The sequence below is a fragment of the Oncorhynchus tshawytscha genome, linkage group LG32 (assembly GCF_018296145.1).
Source record: "Oncorhynchus tshawytscha isolate Ot180627B linkage group LG32, Otsh_v2.0, whole genome shotgun sequence".
Lineage (NCBI taxonomy): Eukaryota > Metazoa > Chordata > Actinopteri > Salmoniformes > Salmonidae > Oncorhynchus > Oncorhynchus tshawytscha.
Genome location: NC_056460.1, coordinates 8,593,280 through 8,617,287, shown reverse-complemented (window position 1 = coordinate 8,617,287; position 24,008 = coordinate 8,593,280). Strand labels below are relative to the sequence as shown.

The following is a 24,008-nucleotide window of genomic DNA, read 5'->3' as shown; positions in this document are numbered from 1 at the left end:
CTTAGTTGGAGAGGTTGGGTGCCCTTTTAAAGAGCAACATAAGGAAGACATACTAATAAACAGGCCAGAGGTGAAGAGGGAGGTTGATGTGTTGTATAAGAATGTCTGGACTGTTTCCGTAAATTACAGATTATGGATCTGATCTTTGGTACTCAGTGTGTGAACAAACGGTCTGCTGGATGTTGGCAGCCCTCCAGAGTCAGTAGCTTCCAAGGGAGATTCTATCCGGCGCAAAGGTGTGTGTGTGTTGACGTACCGGGTGGGCCTCTCCCATTGCGTGGTGCGTGTGATGTGGTTAAGGTACTGGATCCGACCAGAGGCTGTTCTCCGCTCCTCCCAGCTGATACAGACGGACAGACACACACACACACAGGAAGACAGACACAGTGAGCAACAGACCAAGGAACAAGTATTTCCATATGAATTAGAATTGTTTTTTATCCAACCAGATTCAATATGCCCTTATTCCAACCAGATTCAGATCAACCTTCAAGCTAAACCTTATACAATACAAAAATAACTCTCTACATAAGAAAACAATCTAATAGCTGATTTATGCTTGATCCGGCAATGCGGTCCGGAGGCTCCACATGAAGGGTGTGACGCAATTACAGAGCCTCCGGAGGCTTGCAGAATCCAAATAGAGCCCCTCAAATTTTCTAACAACGCAGAGCGTTCCATATAACTTTGACATGACTGGTTGATGGATAGGTGGGGGCAGGATGTCCTGTATAAACACAAACCCACTTCGTTGACAACAGTTCTGCTCAACAGCTCTGCTACACGAAATGACATAAGTATGAATGCCCTGACTTAAAATGCTGTACGTTCGATGCAGACATTGGATTGGCCACGCAGAGCCTCTCTCATTGGATACACGCAAACTAGAACATAATGTAGTTTTAGTCAAAAGAAACATCCGGAGGCCTTACCCGTCAGGTAAATCATTATCAAACAGACGGCTGCAGTCCACCACGGGGCCTCCTGTGCCGATACGGTCTCTGGACTGTAGACTCACTGGAGACAACAGCAGCAGTTAGTTAGACCAATATCATGCAATGCTGTATAAGGCCATGAGAATGAGATTATCCTAACCGTAACCCGACCAAGGGAAACTATCGACCCTAGTTGAACTGGGCTCTTTTCCACAGTCTGGAAAAGATCTCCAACACTACAAGCAGTGGGTGGTGAGGTAAACCCAGAGTACTGAGACACCGGATCCAGAGAGCCCCGTCTGTGTTGTGCAAACAAACTCTGTGGAAACCTATGAGGTCAAAGGTGGTTTTACTTAGAAACAAGACGACGAGCTACTCAGACAGACATGGCTTTCCTATCAGACAGTCCGATGATGGTGACAAAACATCCACCAGACCTGCGGTTGTGTCAGACAGAACCACACGTCTGCAAACTCGGACCAAAGTGTGTTTTTGTGAATGTGCGTGCTTGCTTGTGTGGGTGTGCGGAGTTGTGTGTGTGTGTGTGTGTGTACTTGTGTGCGGTCCACAGCATTGCACAGATCTACTAACCAACGATCTGGCCTCTCACTGTGTCATTGTCATTGGGGCCCAGCTTGTTCAGGTCCAGTCTCTGATCTGTGGGTTTAGAAGAGAACAATATCCATGAGCAAAGAATAACTTATCAAAGCTTTATTTTTCCCCCAAGGGAATTTATAAAGCTTAAAGGAATTATATCTGTCTGGCCTTAGTATTGAGTAAGGACAAGACAAACACTGCTATTACAATACCGTTATGTCATCACCACAAGAGGAACACAATACTATCCTGCATCCCAATGCGGCCTTGCTTCTGAAGCTCAGCAGGGTTGATCCTGGTCAGTTCCTGGATGGAAGACCAGATGCTGCTGGAAGTGGTGTTGGAGGGACAGTAGGAGGCACTCTTTCCTCTGGTCTAAAAAAAGAAAAAGATCCCAGGGCTGCCCTGTGTAGGGTGCCATCTTTCGGAGGGATGCTAAAACGGGTGTCCTGACTCTCTGTGGTCACTAAAAATCCCATGGCACTTATCGTAAGAGTAGGGGTGTTAACCCCGGTGCCCTGGCTAAATTCCCAATCTGGCCCTCATACCATCATGGTCACCTAATGATCCCCAGCTTCCAATTGGCTCATTCATCCCGCCTCCTCTACCCTGTAACTATTCCCCAGGCCATTGCTGTAAATCAGAACGGGTTCTCAGTCAACTTACCTGGTAAAATAAGTGTCAAAACAAATATACCCTCATACAACATACCACTTTGCCTTCAAAACAAGAAGTGAAGAAAACTAATACCTTGGACAACAAGAGAAATATTAAAAGATGAAGACAGAGTCAGAAAACAACATCAAATCTGCCTATGAACAAGACCGTCGGCCAATGGAAGGAGGCCTACACTAGTAAAGGGATCTCCATTTCACAGTGCAGGTTAAGACCTGATCCCAAATCAGCCATAGCTGCTCTCCCTCTACTCATCCTAAAACATCCTAGACATATATGTCAGCTCCTATTAGCTAACTCTTTGGTCTGGGGGAGCAGAAAGTGAGAGTACATCCTAGGTTGTTTCCAGACTGGGGGGGGTGTAGTGAGACTATCCGCTCCCGGTGTCTTCCTGACAGACAGCATTGAGGATCTGTTCCGGATACGTGTCCAGACTAAACAGGGACGGTCTAGGGGTTACAAGGTTGGAATAGTAAGCAGCTTTCAGGAGAAAAAAAAAGAAAAAAAGAAGAGACTAAGTGAAACTGGATCCTGGCCCTGCAAACATCTGAGGTGCGGGGGGGCAGGCTCAGACGAAAGGAAAGAGCGGGGGAATACAAAGGGTACGGGAACCAAAACGACCACAAAGACAGGACACTGTCTACACAACATACGTAGGCTTAATTACCAGTGTATCAACAGTATACGTCTCTCTGTATACAAGTCTTGCCACCCAGACAGTGCATAGACGATACTAAAGTGACTGATCCATGTATACATTCTATACATTACTGTCCACCATCACAGACGCACCAAAACCAATTTAAATAAACTATGGGGCAAAAAGACAACAAAAAAAAGGACAGAATACTTGTAATTAGGACAAAGGGCTCCGAGGTTTGTGTCAGTGTGCGTGTGTGATGCTACAGTAATTTACAGGAAGTTGTAGAGCTGTACCGGGCCAGACTGTTAGGAAATGGCGCGGCAGCAGAAGAAGAGGCCCCTAGAGAATGTGGTGTCTGGACCACAGACAGGCGGGGGGGGACAGCCTGTCTCCCTTGTTGTCCACATCAGCAGCATCTACCCATACTGACTGACTTCAGTGCCACACTGTCTGACTGACAATTTCTAGAGGACTCTCATTGTCACAGCCAGTTATGGCTCCAATTCGAAACCACTTAGGGAGAAAACCGCTGAGTGGTATAGATAGATATACATATATACTATAGACGGAGGGTGAGGAAGGTAGGGCAGTTAGATGTACAGATATTGCCTATGCTATGATGTAGGCCTATACTGTAAGTGGAGCCAGCTTGTTTAACAGCCTAGCTAGCATCTTTAACTGTTATAGCTTGGCCGAAAAGAGAAATGCTCTATACCTACGGTTGTTCACTGTGAATGCTATCAGTCGGGATGGGACCCAGTCTGAACGCAGCAGCTAACGGCTAACAAGCCAGGTAAAACAGAGGAAAGAGAGACTTTCCAGTAAGTACTCATAATGAAGCAGTCACTGCAAGAGTAGAAAAGGGAGACGGCACATCTACTTCACATACAGTTAAGTCTGTGTCTGAAGAGACAGCAGGACGTGTGTGTGTGTTTCCCTTCACGCTACAGAGGTGGAAACCCCGGGGAGTGTGTTTGAGCTGGCAGCGCCAGGCGTGGGCAAGACTCCCAACTCCCAGGAGCCCCCTATCCCGCTCTCGATGGCGTCCGTCTCACCAGGCCAGGCAGCGCCAACATGCTCCGGGCTCTAGCCAGCCAGACTGGCACCTGATACCCAGAGAGGGAGCGGGCAGAGCGGGGCAGCGACAGTGCCAGCCTCCCAGATGGTCGTCAATCAATAGGGTTTAATGGCAGGTGTGTGTGTGTGTGTGTAATAGGGCCTTCTAGGTAGTGGGGCAGGACAGAAGCCTGTCTTGTCTTTGATGTGGTCTATAAATCAGATCATGCGTTGCGTAATAGGAGTGGAATAATGATGAATAGAGGGGGGAATGTGTGTCTGGGTTTGAGTAATCGTTGGGAGTTTTTTTTTGTTGCTGTCTCACACCATACTGAGACCACCTCCAGAAAAGACACACACACATTCACTTTTGCTCAAAAAATAAAATAAATGATTGCTCTAATACATGCTTGAACGCGCGCGCGCACACACACACACACACACACACACACACACACACACACACACACACACACACACACTTACAGCCGGTGTCTTTGAGACGGTTGATGGCGTTGGAGAGAAGGCGTACACAGCCCAGGAAGCCGGCCCCCTGCTTCTTGTGAATCTTCTTGTGGTTCCACACACTGATGGTGATGGAGTCAGACTTCCCAATGTACCTGTGGAGGGCAAAGAGAGAGTGACACATTCCCTTTAATATGTGTCACCAAATACACGACATCAGACCAACTGATGTGAGTGAGAGAGTGAGAGAATGTGAGCGAGCTAGTTTCTTTAATTATGCATCATTTAAGATCTTTAAATGCATCGCTTACAACACTGAGTGGCTCTGTCCGTCTCATCACTGTGCTTTTGGAGTGCTGAGTCATTATCCCAGGGTAAGAGCGAAGCAATTTTTAAAATTATTTTTTATTTTATTTCACCAGGTAGGCTAGTTGAGAACAAGTTCTCATTTACAACTGCGACCTGGCCAAGATAAAGCAAAGCAGTGTGACACAAACAACAACACAGAGTTACACATGGAATAAACAAGCGAATAACACAATAGAAAAAAAAGAAAGTCTATATACAGTGTGTGCAAATGGCGTGAGGCAAGGCAATAAATAGGCCATAGTAGCAAAGTAATTACAATTTAGCAAATGAACACTGGAGTGATAAATGAGCAGATGATGTGCAAGTAGAAATACTGGTGTGCAAAAGAGCAGAAAAGTAAATAAAAACAATATGGGGATGAGGTAGGTAGATTGGGTGGGCTATTTACAGATGGGCTATGTACAGCTGCAGCGATCGGTTAGCTGCTCAGATAGCCGATGTTTAAAGTTAATGAGGGAAATAAGTCTCCAGCTTCAGGGATTTTTGCAATTCGTTCCAGTCATTGGCAGCAGAGAACTGGAAGGGAGAGACGTACATGTCATACACACCGAAGATGATGACCCACTAAAGAAACAAGTGTGTACACAAAGTCACATCACAGAATGTACGGATGGGGTTCTGAGGTCTAAGTGACTCTGATTACAGTGTGCTAACTGTCCACGATGATGAAGCTGCTTGTCTGGCTATAAGGTCAGCCTAGTCATCATGAATCAGACAGGAGAACCCCTCGTCTCCCCTCTCTCTCCTGCACCACAGTCCCCCAGACAGACAGCACTTACAGTAACACACACACACACCGACTGGTCTAATTACAGCTTACCCAACTCAGCCCTCTTCCATGGGTACACATATATATATATATATATATCATGAAGATTTCCAGGAGAAGGGTTTCCCAGAGCACACGTAGAAAATGCACATGGCCCATACTGTTATAGGGAGAGGGAAGAGTGCACTGCTCACCTCACAGTGTCTCCTTTTGTCAAAAGACAAGTCTGCTCAAATATCTGATACTAATATCACTGGCAACTGATGTCTGTGGACATAATAAATGCTTCCATAGAGGCGTATGTCTTTTTGCATCGTTCAGTCTTTAAAGGGAGTGACAGACAGAAATGAAATAAAACTTTAATCTAAGCTGGGTTTTTTTTTCTCATATTAAAAGCCTTGCATTGTGGTTTGAAATTTCCGCCTGCTGTCTGATCTAGATCCGGATAAAGGCTTCAAACTAAGCCAAGTTGCTCCACCTCTACACTGTGGTGGTAATGTATGGGCCAACAACATGATTTGGAGTTTGTGTGTGTGTTGCAAACCCAGGCTGCGTTTAAGGGGAAATGAGAGAGCAGACCAGACAGTGACCTAGCGTCTGAGGCTTTGAAAATGAGGACAGGTAAACACAATTTCCTCAGTCAAAATGACTTGAGGAAGACACACGTGTACACACACACAGTCATAAACACACGTTCACACACAGGTGCGTGCACACACACGCATTTGTGGAACCATGTGCAGTCTGGCTTTGCAGGTAGAGCCGGTGATTAGAACAGTGCTTACCGCAGCAAATTAAGGAGGAGAAAAAAACCACAGAGAGAGAGAGAGCAAGAGAGAGACCCAAACCCACTTGTCCGTGCATATGGCTAAGTATAGCTATATGATCACACCACAGTATGAGGTAAGTATTACTTTTTGAGCCTCAGTCTAGCTAGTCTGAAGAGATTTTCATTGTAAGTATCACAGATCTTGGATCAGTTTACTATCCCTTACCTCAACCATTAGGATGGAACACTCAACACTGGCCTTAGATCAGTTTATAGGCTGATGACGCAACAAGTTAGCCAATTTACTGGTTTGTGACTAATGGTGACTGGTGAGCTGGGGTGGCACAATGGGAGACATCTAGTAATGCCAGTGGGTGACCAGTCATGCCGGTCTGACAGCTCAGACTGGGTTAAAAGTAATGAGGCTAGATATAGACATCTAGACTAATCAACGGCCCAGACAGACTGGCAGACGACACGGTCACACTTCCTCCCTTGACGGCTGGCGAGACCAGCTCTGCCTTCTGGGATATGACAGCACGGCCGGCCACCTGCTCTGGGTTTCCTGGGCCGAGAGGGACGAGTGATTAGGGAACCGGGGAGGAGTCTGGTGAGGAGGATAGCGTGGTTGGTGCAGTGAGAGAAGGAGTGGGAATGGGTTTTCACCAATCAAGGCCTCTGAAAAATGCAACCGTCAGTCATATCAATTGGCTTTCTCTATAGAAATATGATACCACCTACTGTATAAAACTGATCAAGGGCTCTAACATACAGTATGAAGCTAAAATGGGTCACGTCTACACCCAGATTGGTTCCTACAGAGGGCAGCGAGAGTGCTTACAGGCCTTGTGCTCTAAAACAACCCCTTCACTATTTGTGACGTCTCTAGCTTGCCTAAGGGATATACAGTGCATTAGCATCACATTAGCATCCTGTTAGCATCCCATTGGGAGCCACATGACCTGGCGCTCTAATGCAGCCTGCCCTGCTGCAGGCGCTGACGCAGCGAATATGAAAACAGAGCGGGGCAGAATGTATGCTCCTCAAGCTCCAAACACGGTCTGAACTTATACATGTTTTGACTGCTCTCTCTTTTCGGGTTTAATGGCCTCTGTCTGCAAACGTATAGCTACATAAGTTACGCAATAATTGCAAACTCACTGACTGTATTAGTGAAATCTGCACCGACAATGCTCAGGCTGAGTTTTCCAGTACACAAGCACTAGTGGTTGTATGTCACACACCCCTTGACTGTGTCCTATTTCTTGAAAGTGTACACTCATACCCTCTACCCAATGCATTTCAAACAAAAAGCATTGGATTGGTGTATTTCGTACACCAGTACAGTCCCTTCCATGAATATGCACGGCGAATGAAGAATGTATTCTGCCGTAACGGTCTGTAGTCCAGGGGGGTTAGACTACACTACAGTAGCAGACCCACAGAGAGCAGGCTGCTGGGTTGCCTGTGTGCTGAGCACTTAGCTTGGCCTGGTGTGGAAGAGGGAGGTGTGGAGAGCAGTGGCAACCCGCCAGCCAACAGGCTGAGGCTGAAGGCTCCATCTGTGGCTGTGCTTCTTGGCATGTCAGCCATTTCCTGTGACAGAGCCCTGGGGTCACTGGCAGGGGAGAGTCCCTCGGGACCAGTGGAGAGGAGAGTGTTTGAAGACAAGCATGGAGTGGGTGGGGGGGGGAAACAGGTGTGTAAGCACACACACAAGCATGCAAACACACAGCGAGAGACTGACAGAGACATCTACATGTGCGCGCAAAGCTAGCAAATAGGCCTTCCCGCTGCAGTGCCCAACTTAATGACATTTTTCATTTTTGTCTTTCTTGGGGACCTAATTGATGATGTAACCCACATTCCCTGTATTATTCAATCTGTGCATAGTGTTTTGGTGCCAAGACACCCACATCTCTGCATAGGTTTCCCAATGCTTTTTGTAACACACACACACCCGTCTCTCCCCATGTCTAGCTTTCTCTCCTCTTCTCCCGCCCTCTACATCCCTCTCTTCCCCCTCCTGTAACTCACTGCCAGTAGGTCCTTTGGGTCCTGTGGCGATTATTCCCAAGAAGAGCACGTAAAGCTTGCTGCTCAACATTCACAACACATGGCTCATTTCATTCGGACAGTCCCAATGGTTAGACTAGAGTTGTGTCAAATGGCACCCTCTTCACTATATTGTGCACTACTTGGTCAAAAGTAGTGCACTACATAGGAAATAGGGTGCCATTTCGGACTAGCCTTAGAGTGAGCGTGCAGCAGCCCAGTCAAAAGGCCTCAAATGGTTTATGGTGGGTGTTCCTGCACATTAGCACGGGAAGGGAGGGTAACCTGCTGCATTCCTCGCACGCTTATCATAGCAGCGCATGGAGATCGGAGACGCCACAGCTTAGTCAATGAAACCAAAACAGTGTGACAATGTTGAAAACCATAGACAACAAGAATGTGCTAACAAATGTCTGTGGTTCTTTGGCATCCATTTTAGGAAGTGGTTTCTTCAGGAGTTGACAGCGAGTTTCACCAAATCCAGACCCTAGTCCCTTACTTTCTTAGTCTCACACACCAGACGTTCTCCCTGGGGACGAGGTTATGCTACTACTGCGTACTAGGCATTATTGTAGATCAGAAAGGATAAATTGCCGAGGCAAACTGGAACTACAAAGACATGGTGAAACAAGGGTTTATTGGTCTAAGGTGGTCCCCCAGTCTAGAGACTTCCCTGGTGACTTACAGGTCGTAATGTTGGTTCCACTTGGGGTCCAGCGTGTTCCTTACGGTGTCTGTGGAGTGGCATTGCCCCGAGCCGTCCACCACCACTTTGGCAAAGGGGTCAGGCAGCCCTGTGGAGGAGGAGCCAAAATGGAGGATTGTATTCACAACTGTGGATGGCATAGAAACAATGGAGTCAATGGAACTACATTCACAGTATGGTTCATTTATCTAGCATGGAAAATAAATGTTTATATGAAATGGAGATTTTATGTTGCAATTAGAGACAAAAAGGAGGATGTATGCCTGAATGAGTTGAGGTAACTGTATTCACAAGCTGATGGCATGGAAACAAATGACTACCATCAGACATAGATACATTCACAAAATAATATTAATTAACATGAAGATATGTTCTAGCTGAAATTGGATACAAACATGAGCTGGCGCACACCCAGAGAAAAGTATTTTAAGTAGAGGTGCTGACTAACAGTGAATAAACTATAAGCTATAAAGATAGAGTCGCACAACTCTACATATAAACTCCCAGTAAATTGGGTAAATCAACGCTTCGGCATCGCTGTGCCTTCTTCAGGGTGATGTCGAAACGTTGGTGATTGAACCCAATAAATTACTTGTAGTTTATTAAACATATAAACATATACACACATATAAAAATATGAGAGCGAGAGAGAGACACAGAGACAGACAATTTTTTATAGCTCATAGCTGAAATTGGAGCCAAAATGGAGGATATGTATGTGCGCGTCAAAATGATAGCGGTTGTATTTGAACACAGTTCAATAGAAACTGAGTCATAAGGTGGCATACAAAACATTCATTGTCAATGGACCTTTATTTCACTTATTCATTTAGATTATATATAGGAAATGTTGTGTGTAGTTGAGCAAGCAGCTCAGAAGCATGTCGTTCCACGGCAGTCTATTATAGTCTTTGAAAATCTGATAAGGGACGGTACACACACACACACACGCACACACGATCAACATATCCCACCCGTTTCATGTATAGTATAAAGATTTGGAATGGATTGATAGACTAGAGTAGAGTGGAGTAATGACGTGTATTTCAATTGAGCTTATTCAGTAGTACTTGGAAACAAAACATCGTTGCCAACTATTCACATCGGAGAGTTACAATGTTGCAATCACTAGGCAGCCAACTACCTATAGTAGGAAACAGAGTTCTCAATAAACAACGTATATCACACGTGACACGACCTCACAATAGTTCAAATTACAATAAACAACATTTATTAGCATCACGCAGTAGAACTGTAAATAGAGATATCATTTGAGCTTTGGAAACAAGTGCTTTCATAAATGCATGGCACGGGCCTCGTTTCACAGGAGCATTGTAATAAGCTTTCTCGCAATGAACAAGCCTTAATGTCTATTTGCATATAGATTTTGATTGTTCAACATCAGCTTTAAAAGTCCTCAATTTTGTGGCTCCAAGATCCTAAACCGCTCCCCTTCTGTCATCTCCGAATCTGGCATCGAGAGCGAGCCCAGCTCGATGGCCTGACCCCTGGACGTTTATCGGACGGGAGGAGGGCACCCTCTGGAGGACAGCCTGGTACTGCAGCGCCTGGCGAGGAGACACCCAGCCCACCACTGATGAGGTGCTGAATAACAGCGGGAATGGGGAAGGGTGCGGGCCGGCCCAGTCATGACAAGAAGGGATCCAGCTTTTGTCATATTAACATAAAAAGTTGAATTGTTTTGTATTTTAGCTAACCCTAACTCTTTCCTAACGGTAAACTAATTTTCCTAACTTGCTTCGTAAAATTCTCCTAACCTGCTACAAAAAGTCAAATCTGCCGTTTATTTGACAAAAGCTGGATCGTTTGTAGTCATGAACGGCCAGCCCTGGTGTTCGTAGACAGCCATATTTTGTTAGTTATTAGGCTTGCTTAAAATGTTCATGCCTAGGCTGAATTAAAAAGACTAGATTATATTTGAAAACAGCTGTGTTTTGCTATTTATTCATTAAAGTGTTCATACAAATAGCCTATAGGTCAGGTCGTTCGCAAATTGTATTATATGAATATGATATTTTGAAGTTGTGTTTTGCTATGTAGGAGACTTGTTTTTCTACACTAAATATTTAAATATTTTTTTAAATTATATTTTTGATGATTTATAGCAGGGATGAATACGCAACAGGTAATGTTTTGCTTTTCAATAAAACCTGTCATGTTGGTATAAGAACATTGTTCTACTTTATTACAACTTTTACAGGCCCTTTCCAATCTATTAAGATGAATGACAATAATCTAAAAGTGATTTTGAGCACCGTGGGTGGACACCCTGACGGAGTTATGCATCCAATGCATATGGATGTCCAGGAAATTAAAAATCTTGCCCGTCACGTTGTTCGGCGCCAAATTGTCTTAACGGAAACTTGGTACGCACACACACGGACTGTGCTCCATAGAAATGACATACTATGTGTGACTATAGTTAGGAGTGTGTGTGTGTGGCTCCAGGCAATGATACCTCCCACACGTCAAACTTGTTGAGTCACATTCACCCCAATGCCATACTGGCAGAGGAAGCAGGGACTTCCCTCTGCAGGTGTGTGTGTGTGTGTGTGTGTGTGTGTGTCATTTACAGGAAACTGTGCCTTAAAGCCCACAGTAATCCAATACACGGTCTCAAGGGAGATGTGCAACTGTATAGCCTAAAGAATGCTCCAATTCAGTTTTTAAAAAAAATCAAAACCACACACTATGATAATTAGCCTATGCAAGGGACGTGCCTGTTCTTTGTGTCCCATCAGAGGTATTTATTTGTGGTGAGTATCTCCGTCTCGCCATTATATAAAACTACACCAGACCCTCTGGCATAAAGCCAATGTGAAGATAAGTAAGAGACAGGAACTTCACAGTTAACGACCGGTAGTCTTTCACAGTCAGCCTAATGACTGAGTAACATTAGAACTAATTTTAAATGGCTCATCCGTGTTGGTTATAACAGCATGCGTCAGGCATTACTAGCTCATCACCGATGCTCTTCCACCTCATTGGATAGCATTGGGGACAAGCGTCGATGTGCATCATGTGTTCTATCTGTAATCTGTATTCGTCAGCCAATACTGCAGGCAGATTGAGCTCCTATGGGACTCCATCTACAGAAGGCTTCAAAGCCAGCCAGCCAGCTAGCTGACAATCCCATCCCAATGCACGGGGTGGGGGGGCAGGACAGAAATAGCACTGATGCAAAAAAATAAAATAAATGGGTTACTACTCACGGAAGAAGTCTTTCTTTGACAAGTTCTTCGCACACAGCACTGGAAGGGAAGAGAAGAAGAAACGTTAGATGAGTAAAATGATTGGTGTGCTACAACGGAAGAGCAATATTAGTGAATTCTCAATACAACACAAAGCAGCTTGTGGGGGGGGGGGAGAAACCCTGTGAGCTTACATATTAAATAAAACAACCAAAAGCACAAGAGACAGCATGTGGGTCAAATAGGGGCACTGTTAGACCTATAAGAGAAGGCAAAGTCCAGTTTAGGCCTACACAAATAGTCTAAGCTACACTCCATTTCAATCCTTCACTCCAGGTATTTGAAGTCTGACAGATATTATGAAATGAGAACCAACTTCAGCTTGGAATCTGATCCCCGCCAGTGCCTTGGATTCCTGCTCAGAATCCCAGTCCCCTTTTGCGATAACCTCACTTTTGGGTGGTGCTCCCTCAAAACATTTAACAGCTCAATTATTGGAGGATTTCTGGCTTGGCTCTAGTTAGTCGTCTTCATGGTTGCCCTGGGTAACCCCTGTTGTGTCAGTCTGTCCGCCCATTATGGACTAACCGAGAGAGTGGTTAGAGAGGCTTCCCTTGTAAAATATTGAGCAGACAAGCATTCTTTCCAATACGGAGTGAGTCCCTGAGGTAAGCATCACAGCCAAGAGCCAACACACAATGGCTTCCAGAAGAGAAGAAAAGATGAGTTGCAGGAGCACTATGTCGAGCTCTCTCTCGCTCACGTACACAGTTCTCTCTACCATCTCTGTAAATCTCTCTCCTGGTGTAATGGGGTCCAGGTGAGCCAAATTGGGCCAAAGTTATGGAATGTCTTCCTAGGACTGCCAAGTTATTTTAGGTAGCAATAGAACTCAGTAGGGTTGGGCGGTATACCGTATACTGGGGTATTTGGAAAAAGCCACAGGATGTTTTCCAATACCGTTGAAACAATTTCTTTTAGGTTTTTCAATACGTTTTAATATTTGTAGCTACATAAGTAAAATTCCTGCAGTCAACTTGTGCAATATGTTAGGAGATAAAGAACATTACGTTCTTCATTTCACTTGTCACATTATGAAGCTTACAGGTAGTCCCCAGTCCACATGGTGTTTGTTTACAAGCTCACAATGACAAGAGACCGGAGCCTTGTGAGTCATTCACTGTTCTGCAACATGCACCAGGTGATCTAATTACAGTATGGAATTCACAACTAAATGTTTGCCAGCTAGATATCTTATAACTATTAAGTTAACTGTCTAATATGTGCCAAATGCTCTGCGGTTGTTCATTTGGTTTGCTAATTTAGTAGCTAGTTAGCCAAGTTGTTAGCTTCTTCAGAGCTAACAACAGAAGAGAAGAATACCTTTGTGGATCAAGAGTCTTGCTGGGAAATATTTGTTTTGTGCTTGCAGTAAACTGTGAGTAGCATTTTGGAGTTACTTGTATAGTACAGTTTCTGACCTAAACAAAATATTGGCAATGCACTCATTAGCATTTTCTATGGGATTTTACATTTACTTGTTAGCTTTGATAACCTTTGGATTACAGAGTATCAGTGGGGTTTGAAAACAGCACACCTTGTGTTCCGTGTGAATATTACAGAATATCCCAGTATGAAGGTATGACAATCTGGATACAAAAACACTACACTTAGTTTATCCCCCCCATCCCCACTGAGCAGACAGATAGCAGGCTACTACCTAGCCAGGCCCCTACACATTAGCCAGAGGAGTGGAAAGACATTCCAAGGAGCCGTTTCTGGACCCTGGGAGGTACCCAGTTGGCCGGTCTCATCAAGACCACTGGTGCTGATTGGGGGACATTAGGGGTGGTACAGTAGAGCAATGGAGGGGGGATTGATGAGGTAAGGCTGTAGCAGCCCCAGTGTTGTCTAGGAGTCTGACCTTCATGACGACATAACTCGCCGCGAGCCTGGATGAGTCTGGGCCAAAGTCTGACCCAGACAGATAGATGGATGACCCTGGAGAATGTGAGGACACAAAACAGAGGGGAGAAGAGAGGAGAGGAGGGGTGTCTGGGTCTCCTTCCATCATAGAACTGCCGTGTCGCAGTGTCTAGGCTACTCTCCTATGCCCGCAGTGACAGGTGAAATGTAACAGTCGACCCGACAGAGATGAGGTGCGAGATGGTACTTTATTAATCCCAAAAGGGAAATTACCGTCATGGTATCCAACATATCTGGTATCCAACACCACTAAAACCTATGCCTAGACTACACACGTACAAAATTTGCCAACCTAAATTAGCGTAACTAAAATGCTCCCTATACTGACAAGTGACAGGAAAGGTATTTTCCCTTGCAGGCGCTGGGAGGACACAGACTGGGGGGGGTATCATTTACACAGCCGCGCGGTCCCGGGGAATGCACTACTCTCAAAGCCCACCTCATTACTCAAAGCTGGAGTATGCACTCACTCAATGTCTGCAGTGTCTGTCACGACACACACATTTCAACGCCCCACAGACTCAACGGTCATTATTTATGCAGGGTGAGGAGTAGGGAGCAGGTGATGGGGCACTTTCCATTCCCATACCGCAACACACACACACACGAACACTCTGAGACACGCACGAGCCAGAGACAGGATCCTGAGAGAGACTTATAGCCATAACACAGACTTGCCTGCATTCTCTTAGGTACTGTACACTATCTTTCAAATGTCTGCCAGTTTCATATACAGGCTGTCATGGAGGAAGAGTGCTATAAAATGTATGGCAGACACACACAAGTTCTGGATGAGGTCAGAAAGTTGGTGGTTTGTGTGATTCTGTCTGTTTTGGGAAAGAGGAAAAGGAATAGCAGGGTGGGTAGTGGAACGAACCAGTCTCACCATGGAGTTATGTATGGAGGCTGGGGAGAAGCACACTAAGCACCGACAGAGTCATGATACTGCCAGGAAAAGCCAGTGTCACACACACACACACAGACAGGCTGCCGGGCACGACAACACACACGCACACGTCCCGTGGACAACGTGAAAATTGATTACACACAAGAATGTCAAGGGAGGGAAAGACAGCCACCAAAATACTAGGAAAATTACAGTGAAGCACAAAGCAAGGAAGTTACGGCTCAAATCGCACCCGTTTAATCCGGAGACCAGGACAGCGACCAAAATTACACAACCAATCGAACAGAATCACAACATCATGACACAGACAATCACAACACAAACCAAACGACACCGTGAAGACGCCCAATCAGACAGACTAAACTGATCCTGCAGGGACCAAATGGACATCATCGTCAGGATGAAATGAGGAGAAAACGAGCATCATAAGAGGTCGGAGTCTTGGCTAAAGCAAGTGTAGGCTTATATACTGAAAATGGATTTGTGATTCTAAACGCTAGCAACATGCTGTCAAAAGCTGATTCTAAGGAACACAAAATCCCACGAATTTCACAGTCAAATTGCTAAAAAAAATCAAACTTAAATAGCTTAGCCTGAGTGAATTAATCAGTCATTGTAAGGTTAGTGACAGGCTGGATGGACAGATCCTTAGGGTGCCCCTAACCACTGATACAGGATAAGATATTTGTTAATTCACGTAATGTTAAGGTTAGGATTATGACCTGGTTAAAGTTAGGATTATGACCTGGTTATGGTTAGGATTATGACCTGGTTAAGGTTAGGATTACTGAGTTAAATCTCAGTGGCACATGTCACAGTGACCTCCAGGGGAGGTAATAACCCATGGAGATGGGACTCGGGAGGTCGTAACCCATAGAGACTTGACCAACCCATGGAGACTTGACCAACCCCAAGCCCTTCCATTCAGCACACCGTAGTAAAGTCGGTACCAGTAGATCTCATGTTACCCTAATGCTAATGGAGAAAAGCGGATTACCTGCACCATGCTCCAATGTCTGACCATGCTAAAATAAAAGGCTCTTTCACCAATCACCACATCATTGACCTCCCAGATGCACTGTTCCCGGGCAGAATTGGCCACGAAGCTTCCAATGAATGGAGGCACTCACAGGATGAAGGGGATGTTATGTGAGAAGTCGAGTGAAAGAAAACGCCAAAATTCTAAAATGTCTCTGATGTGAGCGGCTTCTCATCAAATATGGATACCATTTAAATTCTAGCAATTCTAAATGGGAGACAGCAGACGCCATTCTTGTCTAGAACGTTAATTCAGATGAATGCTGAAGTTCAGCCTTCGAAGAGGCCTGTATATCACCATCATCTTCAAGGCGTAAACACCAAGTTTAGTTTTTGTGGCACCCTGCCGAGTTGGGCCATCATAGGGTGTCAAGGCGTGTACTTCCATGCCTCTGAAAGCAACCGTGCATGCCAACAGGATATCTTGAATGTGTAAGTGTTTGTCTACACACACCTCTTATAAAAGTGTGAAGGCCTACATAACATATGGCACTACGGACCACCCTCATGAGAGCCGTGCTGTGAGGGATTTCAAGCCTCAAACTCCATTTGACCTCTCTGGGTGAAGCTACACTCAGACAGAATACGTATCTAACATGCAAAGATATTATGGAAGCGTCTAGATAGTGTGAGGGTTACTTCCCCTCCTGTCTTTAAAACCAACTCCCCAGACAGCTGTCTGTTGCATCTCCTTCACACCAACATGCTGCATTATTAATAAACTGGTGAACTTTTCACCCCCGAAAATAAGTCATCCCCAATTCCTCAGTTCAGATGAACTTTTCAACCTGGGATGTGTTACGTTTTCTGGAAAGCAATATCAGCGATTGACTTCATAGGAAACACTTTTGGATAATGAGTGGGGATACAGAATTAAATTGCATGATTGGGGCTGGGAAATGTCAAGGTGACAACCTTCCAGTACAGTAGCCTACAGGCCTATTGCCTAATACATTACATTTTATTTTAAGAAATTAAATCAACATTATTTCAATTCAGCATTAGGTAGGCAGCTATGTATTTTACAAAACAGAATAGGCTGCAGCTTCCATGGGTTAAAGCAGCGTTTCCCAAACTCAGTTCTCGTTTTGGTTTTTGACCTAGCACTACACAGCTGACTCAAATCAAAGCTTGATGATTAGTTGATTATTTGAATCAGCTGTGTAGTGCTAGGGCAAAAAATTAGCAACCCTTGGACCAAGTTTGGGAAACTGAGGTGACCACTTCTCAGCCCAGCCTGAGGACCAAGCGTTCTCGGATGTTGACATGGGAAACAGGGGTCAGTGGAGCCTCTTGTAAACACAGAACCTGCTGACAGCCCATGTCAAACTAGCAGGAATCCTCTTTAAGCCTTTTCTGAAGGGGATATCCTAAATATAAGGATTTCCCAACCCTCTCCTTCACATTTTTGTTTTAACCCTAAAAACTGGCACACAATTAAATTAGTCAACTTATCAAGTCTTTGACTAATTGAACCAGGTGTGCCATTTTAGGGTTAAAACAAAAATGTGAAGGAGAGGGTTGGGAAACCCTGCTGTAGATGGTCAATCCTAAAACGTGATTTATTCTTGATCCGGAAATGCAGTGCGGAGGCTCCGTACGGAGGGTGTGATGCAATTGCGGAGCCTCCGGAGGCCGTATCGAGCTCTGTCGGTCGATGCCGTGCGCCTCCCAAATTTTGCAACAATGTGGAGGGCTCCGTATAGCTCAGCATTGATATGATTGGTTGACAGTAGTTCGGGGCGGTACCTCCTGTATAAACACAAACTCACTTCACAACAAACATGTAGAACTTTGACAAAAGGCTATCAGAACAAGTTTGCAAATATAAAACATCTTCAGGACACCTCGTGTAGGGATTGTTTGAACTCTTGGAAAGAGGTAAATGGGGAGAAATGCCGTAAAGAGGTCAATGGAATGCAAACCGTGAAGGATAGGACGCCAAATTGGCGCACATTCAACAAATATGATTTAACAAAGTGGATATCTGTCAAATCCGTCATGATTGATGTATTTTAACAGAACCACAATGTGGTTACTAAAGTCGGATTTGGATATATTTGTATGTTTTCGATGAAAAAAATATATATAAAGTTGTCCCCTTTAAGGTTTAGACTGCTATATGCTAACTCCTGTTCGTAAAAGCTGGTAGCAAAGCTAGCATACAGAAATTGGTGGTGGTAGTAGTTTTTAACTAATGCAGTGTGAAATACACAAAAAAATAGCCTAAATGCAGGCAAATTTTTCTTGGGGGCAATGAAGAGATTCAGAATCTTTCCCTCACGCATTTCCATGGCATTTCCAATGTTTTGGTCGAGTTCCATTGACAGTGTGTGTTACCGCATCTATGGAAACGGATGCTTGCCACAAGAAGAGGCAGTTGTGGGACAAGCTCATAAAGCAAAAAAATATATATGAAGGGTTGAAGTGGAGATGCAGGTGGGAAAATGGTACCGCCTTTTTACTTCACACTATATTGGCTGAGCTATGTCAAGCACTGGGAAACCGACTCCAACGTCTCAGAAGAAGTAAGGTCGTGGCTGGCTACCGAGATTAGTCCTGAATCACTACAAGTGGTGCAGACCAAATGTGTTGGATGCGTATGACACACTCCGCTCTGCTCAAAGAATCTCAATAAGTATGAATGCTCTGACTTCTGCGGAGGCCGCATCACTGTAAATGCTGTACGGCCACTGCAGATGCCGGACCATAAATCGGCTTTCAGTCTTTACTGCTCCTGTGTGTGCTTAAATGTATCTAATCCTTTTCTGCACTTTTGGCCTAAATAGGTACTAGTAGCTAAGATCATGTATCATATCCTTACAAGAACTTGGCCTACGAATGGAGGAATAAATCATGGCCTAAAGAAAAAATATTGCACATGCTACATGTTCAAGAATCCCAAACCATATGTTCAACCACCATAACGTTTGCACATGTTTGACTAGGCCTACCTCCTAAACCAGTAAAGGTCAACAACTTTATCTTCCAACTGAGGGTGAGGAGGCAAGAGACAGTGGCCACTCAATGGACTGTCCAGACACAGTCATCACCATCCACCACAGAGGTCAACTCAGAGCTCCTCTCCCCTCCATTGTGTCTCCCTTAGGAGTTATACCTGAGGGCCACGTCACTGCAGGCAGCCCGTCACCCGACTACTGACTCAGAGTATTGAAGTAGCCAAGGGCATTGATCTCGCTGTCTGAAACAATGGCCATTGTGGATGTGGACATTTACCCCTCATCCAGGGCTAAGGGTCATTATAGAGCCAAGAGTTTTTCCGGAATGTCCTGAACACAAAAAAATGACTTAAATAAATAAAATGTCCCTCTGGCAGACACAGGACAGAAATTCTCCCTCTGTCTCTTTGCTGACAGTGTACCTCACTATTAGCTTTGTGAAGTCAAGTGGGGACCATATGTTGCAATAAGCCTACTAAAAAAATATATTTAAAAAACACACATCCACACCGCACAATGGAATAATGTTCAAATAGCCTTGCAGGACATCTGTGTTGTTCAACATGATGAAATCGGGATAAGTGAGTCCAATGAGGGGACTAACTACAATCACCCCAGGCCTTAAAATAGTGATTACGGTATGATGAAACCATACCGGGCTAAACCACCCTGAGCCAAAGGTTTGTGGCTGCCTGGTAGGTAGCTGGTGGAGATTGCGTGACTGGGCAAGTCTCCCACAGTCAACTAGGCCATTTTCTGGTCCATTTGTTCACGTTAGAATACAATTGCTGGCGGACTGAGAAGGAATTGCAGTGATTGTAGGCGAAAGGGCCGATCAGCCTCCAAAGATGCCTTATTGTTGGTAGAGCAATGCTTAGATAGTAGAGCCTCAAACCAAAGCTTATTGTATTGAAGTAACTTCCTCCCTGCAGTCAGCATTCTTAAATCCAATCATCCGATTCAGGAGGTTATTTTTATGCCTAATGCATGCTTTCTAAATTATTCATGCTAACAAAACTCTGCTTGTAGGCAATTTTCTTACCTTTATTTAACAAGGAAAGTCAGTTAAGAACAAATTCTTAATTACAATGACGGCCTAGGAACAGTGGGTTAACTGCCTTGTCCAGGGAAAGAACGAGAGATTTTTACCTTGTCAGCTCGGGGATTCGATCTAGCAACCTTTCGGCTACTGGTCCAATGCTCTAATCACTAGGCTACCTGCCCCGCCCCCCCCCCCCACAATAGATCATTGACAGGTATTAATTTCAGTCCAGTTCAAGTAGGCCTATTGGCTTTGCCATTTTACATCCTCTAGCTCTAGGTGTGACTAGACACTGCCAAACGTAATCCCATACAGTGTCTGTCCACAGAGGGCTGACATTGTCAATATGGTGCCATTTTCACTCATAGTCTGCATCTTGATGGACAAGTAGAACGTGTTTTAGTGAAGCTTTTAGAGGATTGTCTTTTCAAACTACCAAAAGAAAATGATATTGTTTAAGAAAGACTGTCAACTTAGTTTTTCAATTATACAAAATTCTTGCAACCAATAAAATTTTCTATATATGGGGGATACAACCATTCCAGCTCTGCAGATTTTGCTGCAAAGAGACAATGATTAGATAATTTGTTTTGGTACTGTACATATCTAGCTCGTTTTTGGTCGCAGGTTCAGGAATGGCTGAAAGAAATTGCTAATTTATCTGGAGCTAACCCTGCAAATAGCACTGCTGGGTGATTAGAAAAGTCATAGTCAACCGATCAATAAAACTCTTAGAAAAAAAACTCTTAGTAAAAATGTGACCGTAAAAAATATACAGGTGGGCCTGGTTAAAAGTTATTTTGTGGAATTTGTTTCCTTTGTTAATATGGACTTGGTCTTTTACCAAATAGGGCTTTCTTCTGTATACCACCCCTAGTTGTCACATCATCTGATTGGCTCAAATACATTAAAGAAGGATAGAAATTCACACACACAAAAAAATGGATTGGAGATGATGCAGAGGCTTACATTGATGAAGCCACAATCTGCAATATTAAAGCTGATCTACCCACAAAATAAAAAAAAATTAAAAAAGGGGGGGGGGGGAGAAATTAAATACTGTCAACAACATTGTTTCCCACATGAATCGCAAACTTGCATTTCCGTCCCTCAGTTCTCTCTACTGCCATGCTAAATTACATAACATTTATAGAAGCTAGTGTGCGAATTTATGTCGGTAGTAAATTAGCACGGTCAATACACTACAGCTAAGAAGATGTTTACAAGGAAGTCTTCTACTTTGGAGCGCGGATTTAGCGATTTTATAGCATGAAACATTGCAGCAATTGGCAGCAATATGAATAGCCTATAAGCTAGGTTAAGTACAGTAAGATGCAGCCTAGCCAAACTTAAAAGGCAAAGTAACAAATAAATTTATATTAGAATATTATTTTATTCCTAAATAGAGTTTTCTTGGAGACAGACGGTTGCAGTGCAACCAGATGTTGCAGGCCCGCAGAACAAACAAAATGGTTCAATGTAGAGGTCAACCGATTATGATTTTTCAACGCCGATACCGATTATTGGAGGACCAAAAAAAAAAGCGGATACCGATTAATTGGACGATTTATTTATTTGTAATAATGACAATTACAACAATACTGAATGAACACTTATTTTAACTTAATATAATACATCAATAAAATCAATTTAGCCTCAAATAAATAATGAAACATGTTCAATTTGGTTTAAATAATGCAAAAACAAAGTGTTGGAGAAGAAAGTAAAAGTGTAATATGTGCCATGTAAGAAAGCTAACGTTTCAGTTCCTTGCTCAGAACATGACAAGATATGAAAGCTGGTGGTTCCTTTTAACATGAGTCTTCAATATTCCCAGGTAAGAAGTTTTAGGTTGTAGTTATTATAGGAATTATAGGACTCTCTCTCTATACCATTTGTATTTCATATACCTTTGACTTGGATGTTCTTATAGGCACTTTAATATTGCCAGTGTAACAGTATCGCTTCCATCCTTCTCCTCGCCCCTACCTGGGCTCGAACCAGGAACACATTGACAACAGCCACCCTCGAAGCATCGTTACCTATCGCTCCACAAAAGCCGCGGAACAACTAAAGTATTTTTTTTACAAGATACGTTTAATGCTAGCTAGCAACTTACCTTGGCTTCTTGCTGCCCTCACGTAACAGGTAGTCAATCTGACACGCAGGCTCCTTGTGGAGTGCAATATAAGGCAGGTGGTTAGAGCGTTGGACTAGTAACCGGAAGGTTGCAAAAACAAATCCCCGAGCTGACAATGTAAAAATCTGTCGTTCTGCCCCTGAACAAGGCAGTTAACCCACCATTCCTAGGCCATCATTGAAAATAAGAATGTGTACTTAACTGACTTGCCTAGTTAAATAAAGGTGTTAAAAAAAAAAAAAAATATATATATATATATATAAAATAATAATACAAAATATATATACATAAATACATTTAAAAATAAATAAATAGCTATTTGTTTTTTTGTTGTTTTTTATAAATTATTTTAAAATCGGCCAATCGGCGTCAAAAAATACAGATTGTTATGAAAACTTGAAATCGGCCCAAATTAAAAATTGGTCATTCCGATTAATCGGTCGACCTCTAGACCTTAATGTCCTCAGAGTCAGAGACCCAGCTCCCCCCTGCAAGCAGGAACCAACCTACAGTAATAACCAGAGGAGGAAGAGATTAAAATGTAACACATAGTGCATGAGATTTGCATTTTATGGCATGATTTTATGGCATGATTTTATGGCGTTACGCTAAAAAACACACTGCTCACTGAGGTGTCAAGTTAGATATGACTAAGGCATAAAATGCCTTCAAAAAGTATTCACACCCCTTGACTTTCCACATACAGCCCAAATTTAAAATGCATTAAAATTGAGATTTGTCGTCACTGGCCTACACACAATGCCAGTGGAATTATGTTTTAATGAAAAATGAAAAGCTGAAATTAACCCCTTTGTTATGGCAAGCCTAAATACATTCAGTATGAAAAATGTGTCACAAGTCATAATAAGTTGCATGGATTCACTGTGTGCAATAAGTGTTCAACATGATTTTTAAATGACTACCTCATCTCTGTACCGACACATACAGATAATATAAGGTCCCTCAATCGAGCTGTGAATTACAAACAGATTCAACCTAAGACCAAAGGAGGTTTTCCAATGTATCGCAAAGAAGGGCACCTACAGGTACTGTAGATGGGTAAAAAGAAAAAATGTAAAAGCAGACACTGAATCTCCCTTTGAGCATGATGAAGTTATTAATTACACTTTGGATGGTGTATCAATACACCAAGTCACAACAAATATACAGGCGTCCTTCCTAACTCAGTTGCCGGAGAGGAAGGAAACACCTCAGGGATTTCACCATGAGGCCAATGGTGACTTTAAAACAGTTAGAGTTTAATGGCTGTAATAGTTTTCTCCTTAGGATGGATCAACAACATTGTAGTTACTCCACAATACTAACCTAATTGACAGAATGAAAAGGAAGCCTGCACAGAATAAAAAAATTATCCAAAACATGCATCCTGTTTGCAACAAGGCACTAAAGTAACACTGCAAAAAAAGTGGAAAAGAGGCCTGCCGAGTGTTGCAGTGGTCTAAGGCACTGCATCACAGTTCTAGCTGTGCCACTAGAGATTCTTGGTTCGAGTCCAGGCTCTGTCGTAGCCGGCCGCGACCGGGATACCCATTGGGCGGCGCACAATTGACCCAGCGTCGTCCGAGTTAGGGGAGGGTTTGGCCAGCAGGGATGTCCTTGTCCCATCGCACACTAGATGAGACAAGACTAACTACCAACTGGATACCACGAAATTGGGGCGAAA

The 24,008-nt window shown here is 43.7% G+C and overlaps 1 protein-coding gene across 5 annotated transcripts in view; it reads right to left on the bottom strand.

The window, feature by feature from the left end:
- The window catches only part of LOC112230328 (E3 ubiquitin-protein ligase SMURF2-like), a 75,665-nt gene that overhangs the window by 32,901 nt on the left and 18,756 nt on the right, over positions 1 to 24,008 (bottom strand). For 3 of the 5 annotated variants that reach the window (XM_042310798.1, XM_042310799.1, XM_042310800.1), the window contains exons 2-7: positions 12,273 to 12,311; positions 9,019 to 9,166; positions 4,393 to 4,526; positions 1,527 to 1,592; positions 933 to 1,017; positions 257 to 340 (exon numbers count right to left, since the gene is read on the bottom strand). In XM_042310798.1, the coding sequence (XP_042166732.1) occupies positions 257 to 340; positions 933 to 1,017; positions 1,527 to 1,592; positions 4,393 to 4,526; positions 9,019 to 9,166; positions 12,273 to 12,311 (556 nt within the window). The remainder of the gene's footprint in view (positions 1 to 256; positions 341 to 932; positions 1,018 to 1,526; positions 1,593 to 4,392; positions 4,527 to 9,018; positions 9,167 to 12,272; positions 12,312 to 24,008) is intronic. The other 2 variants (XM_042310802.1, XM_042310801.1) reach the window with 1 other exon arrangement.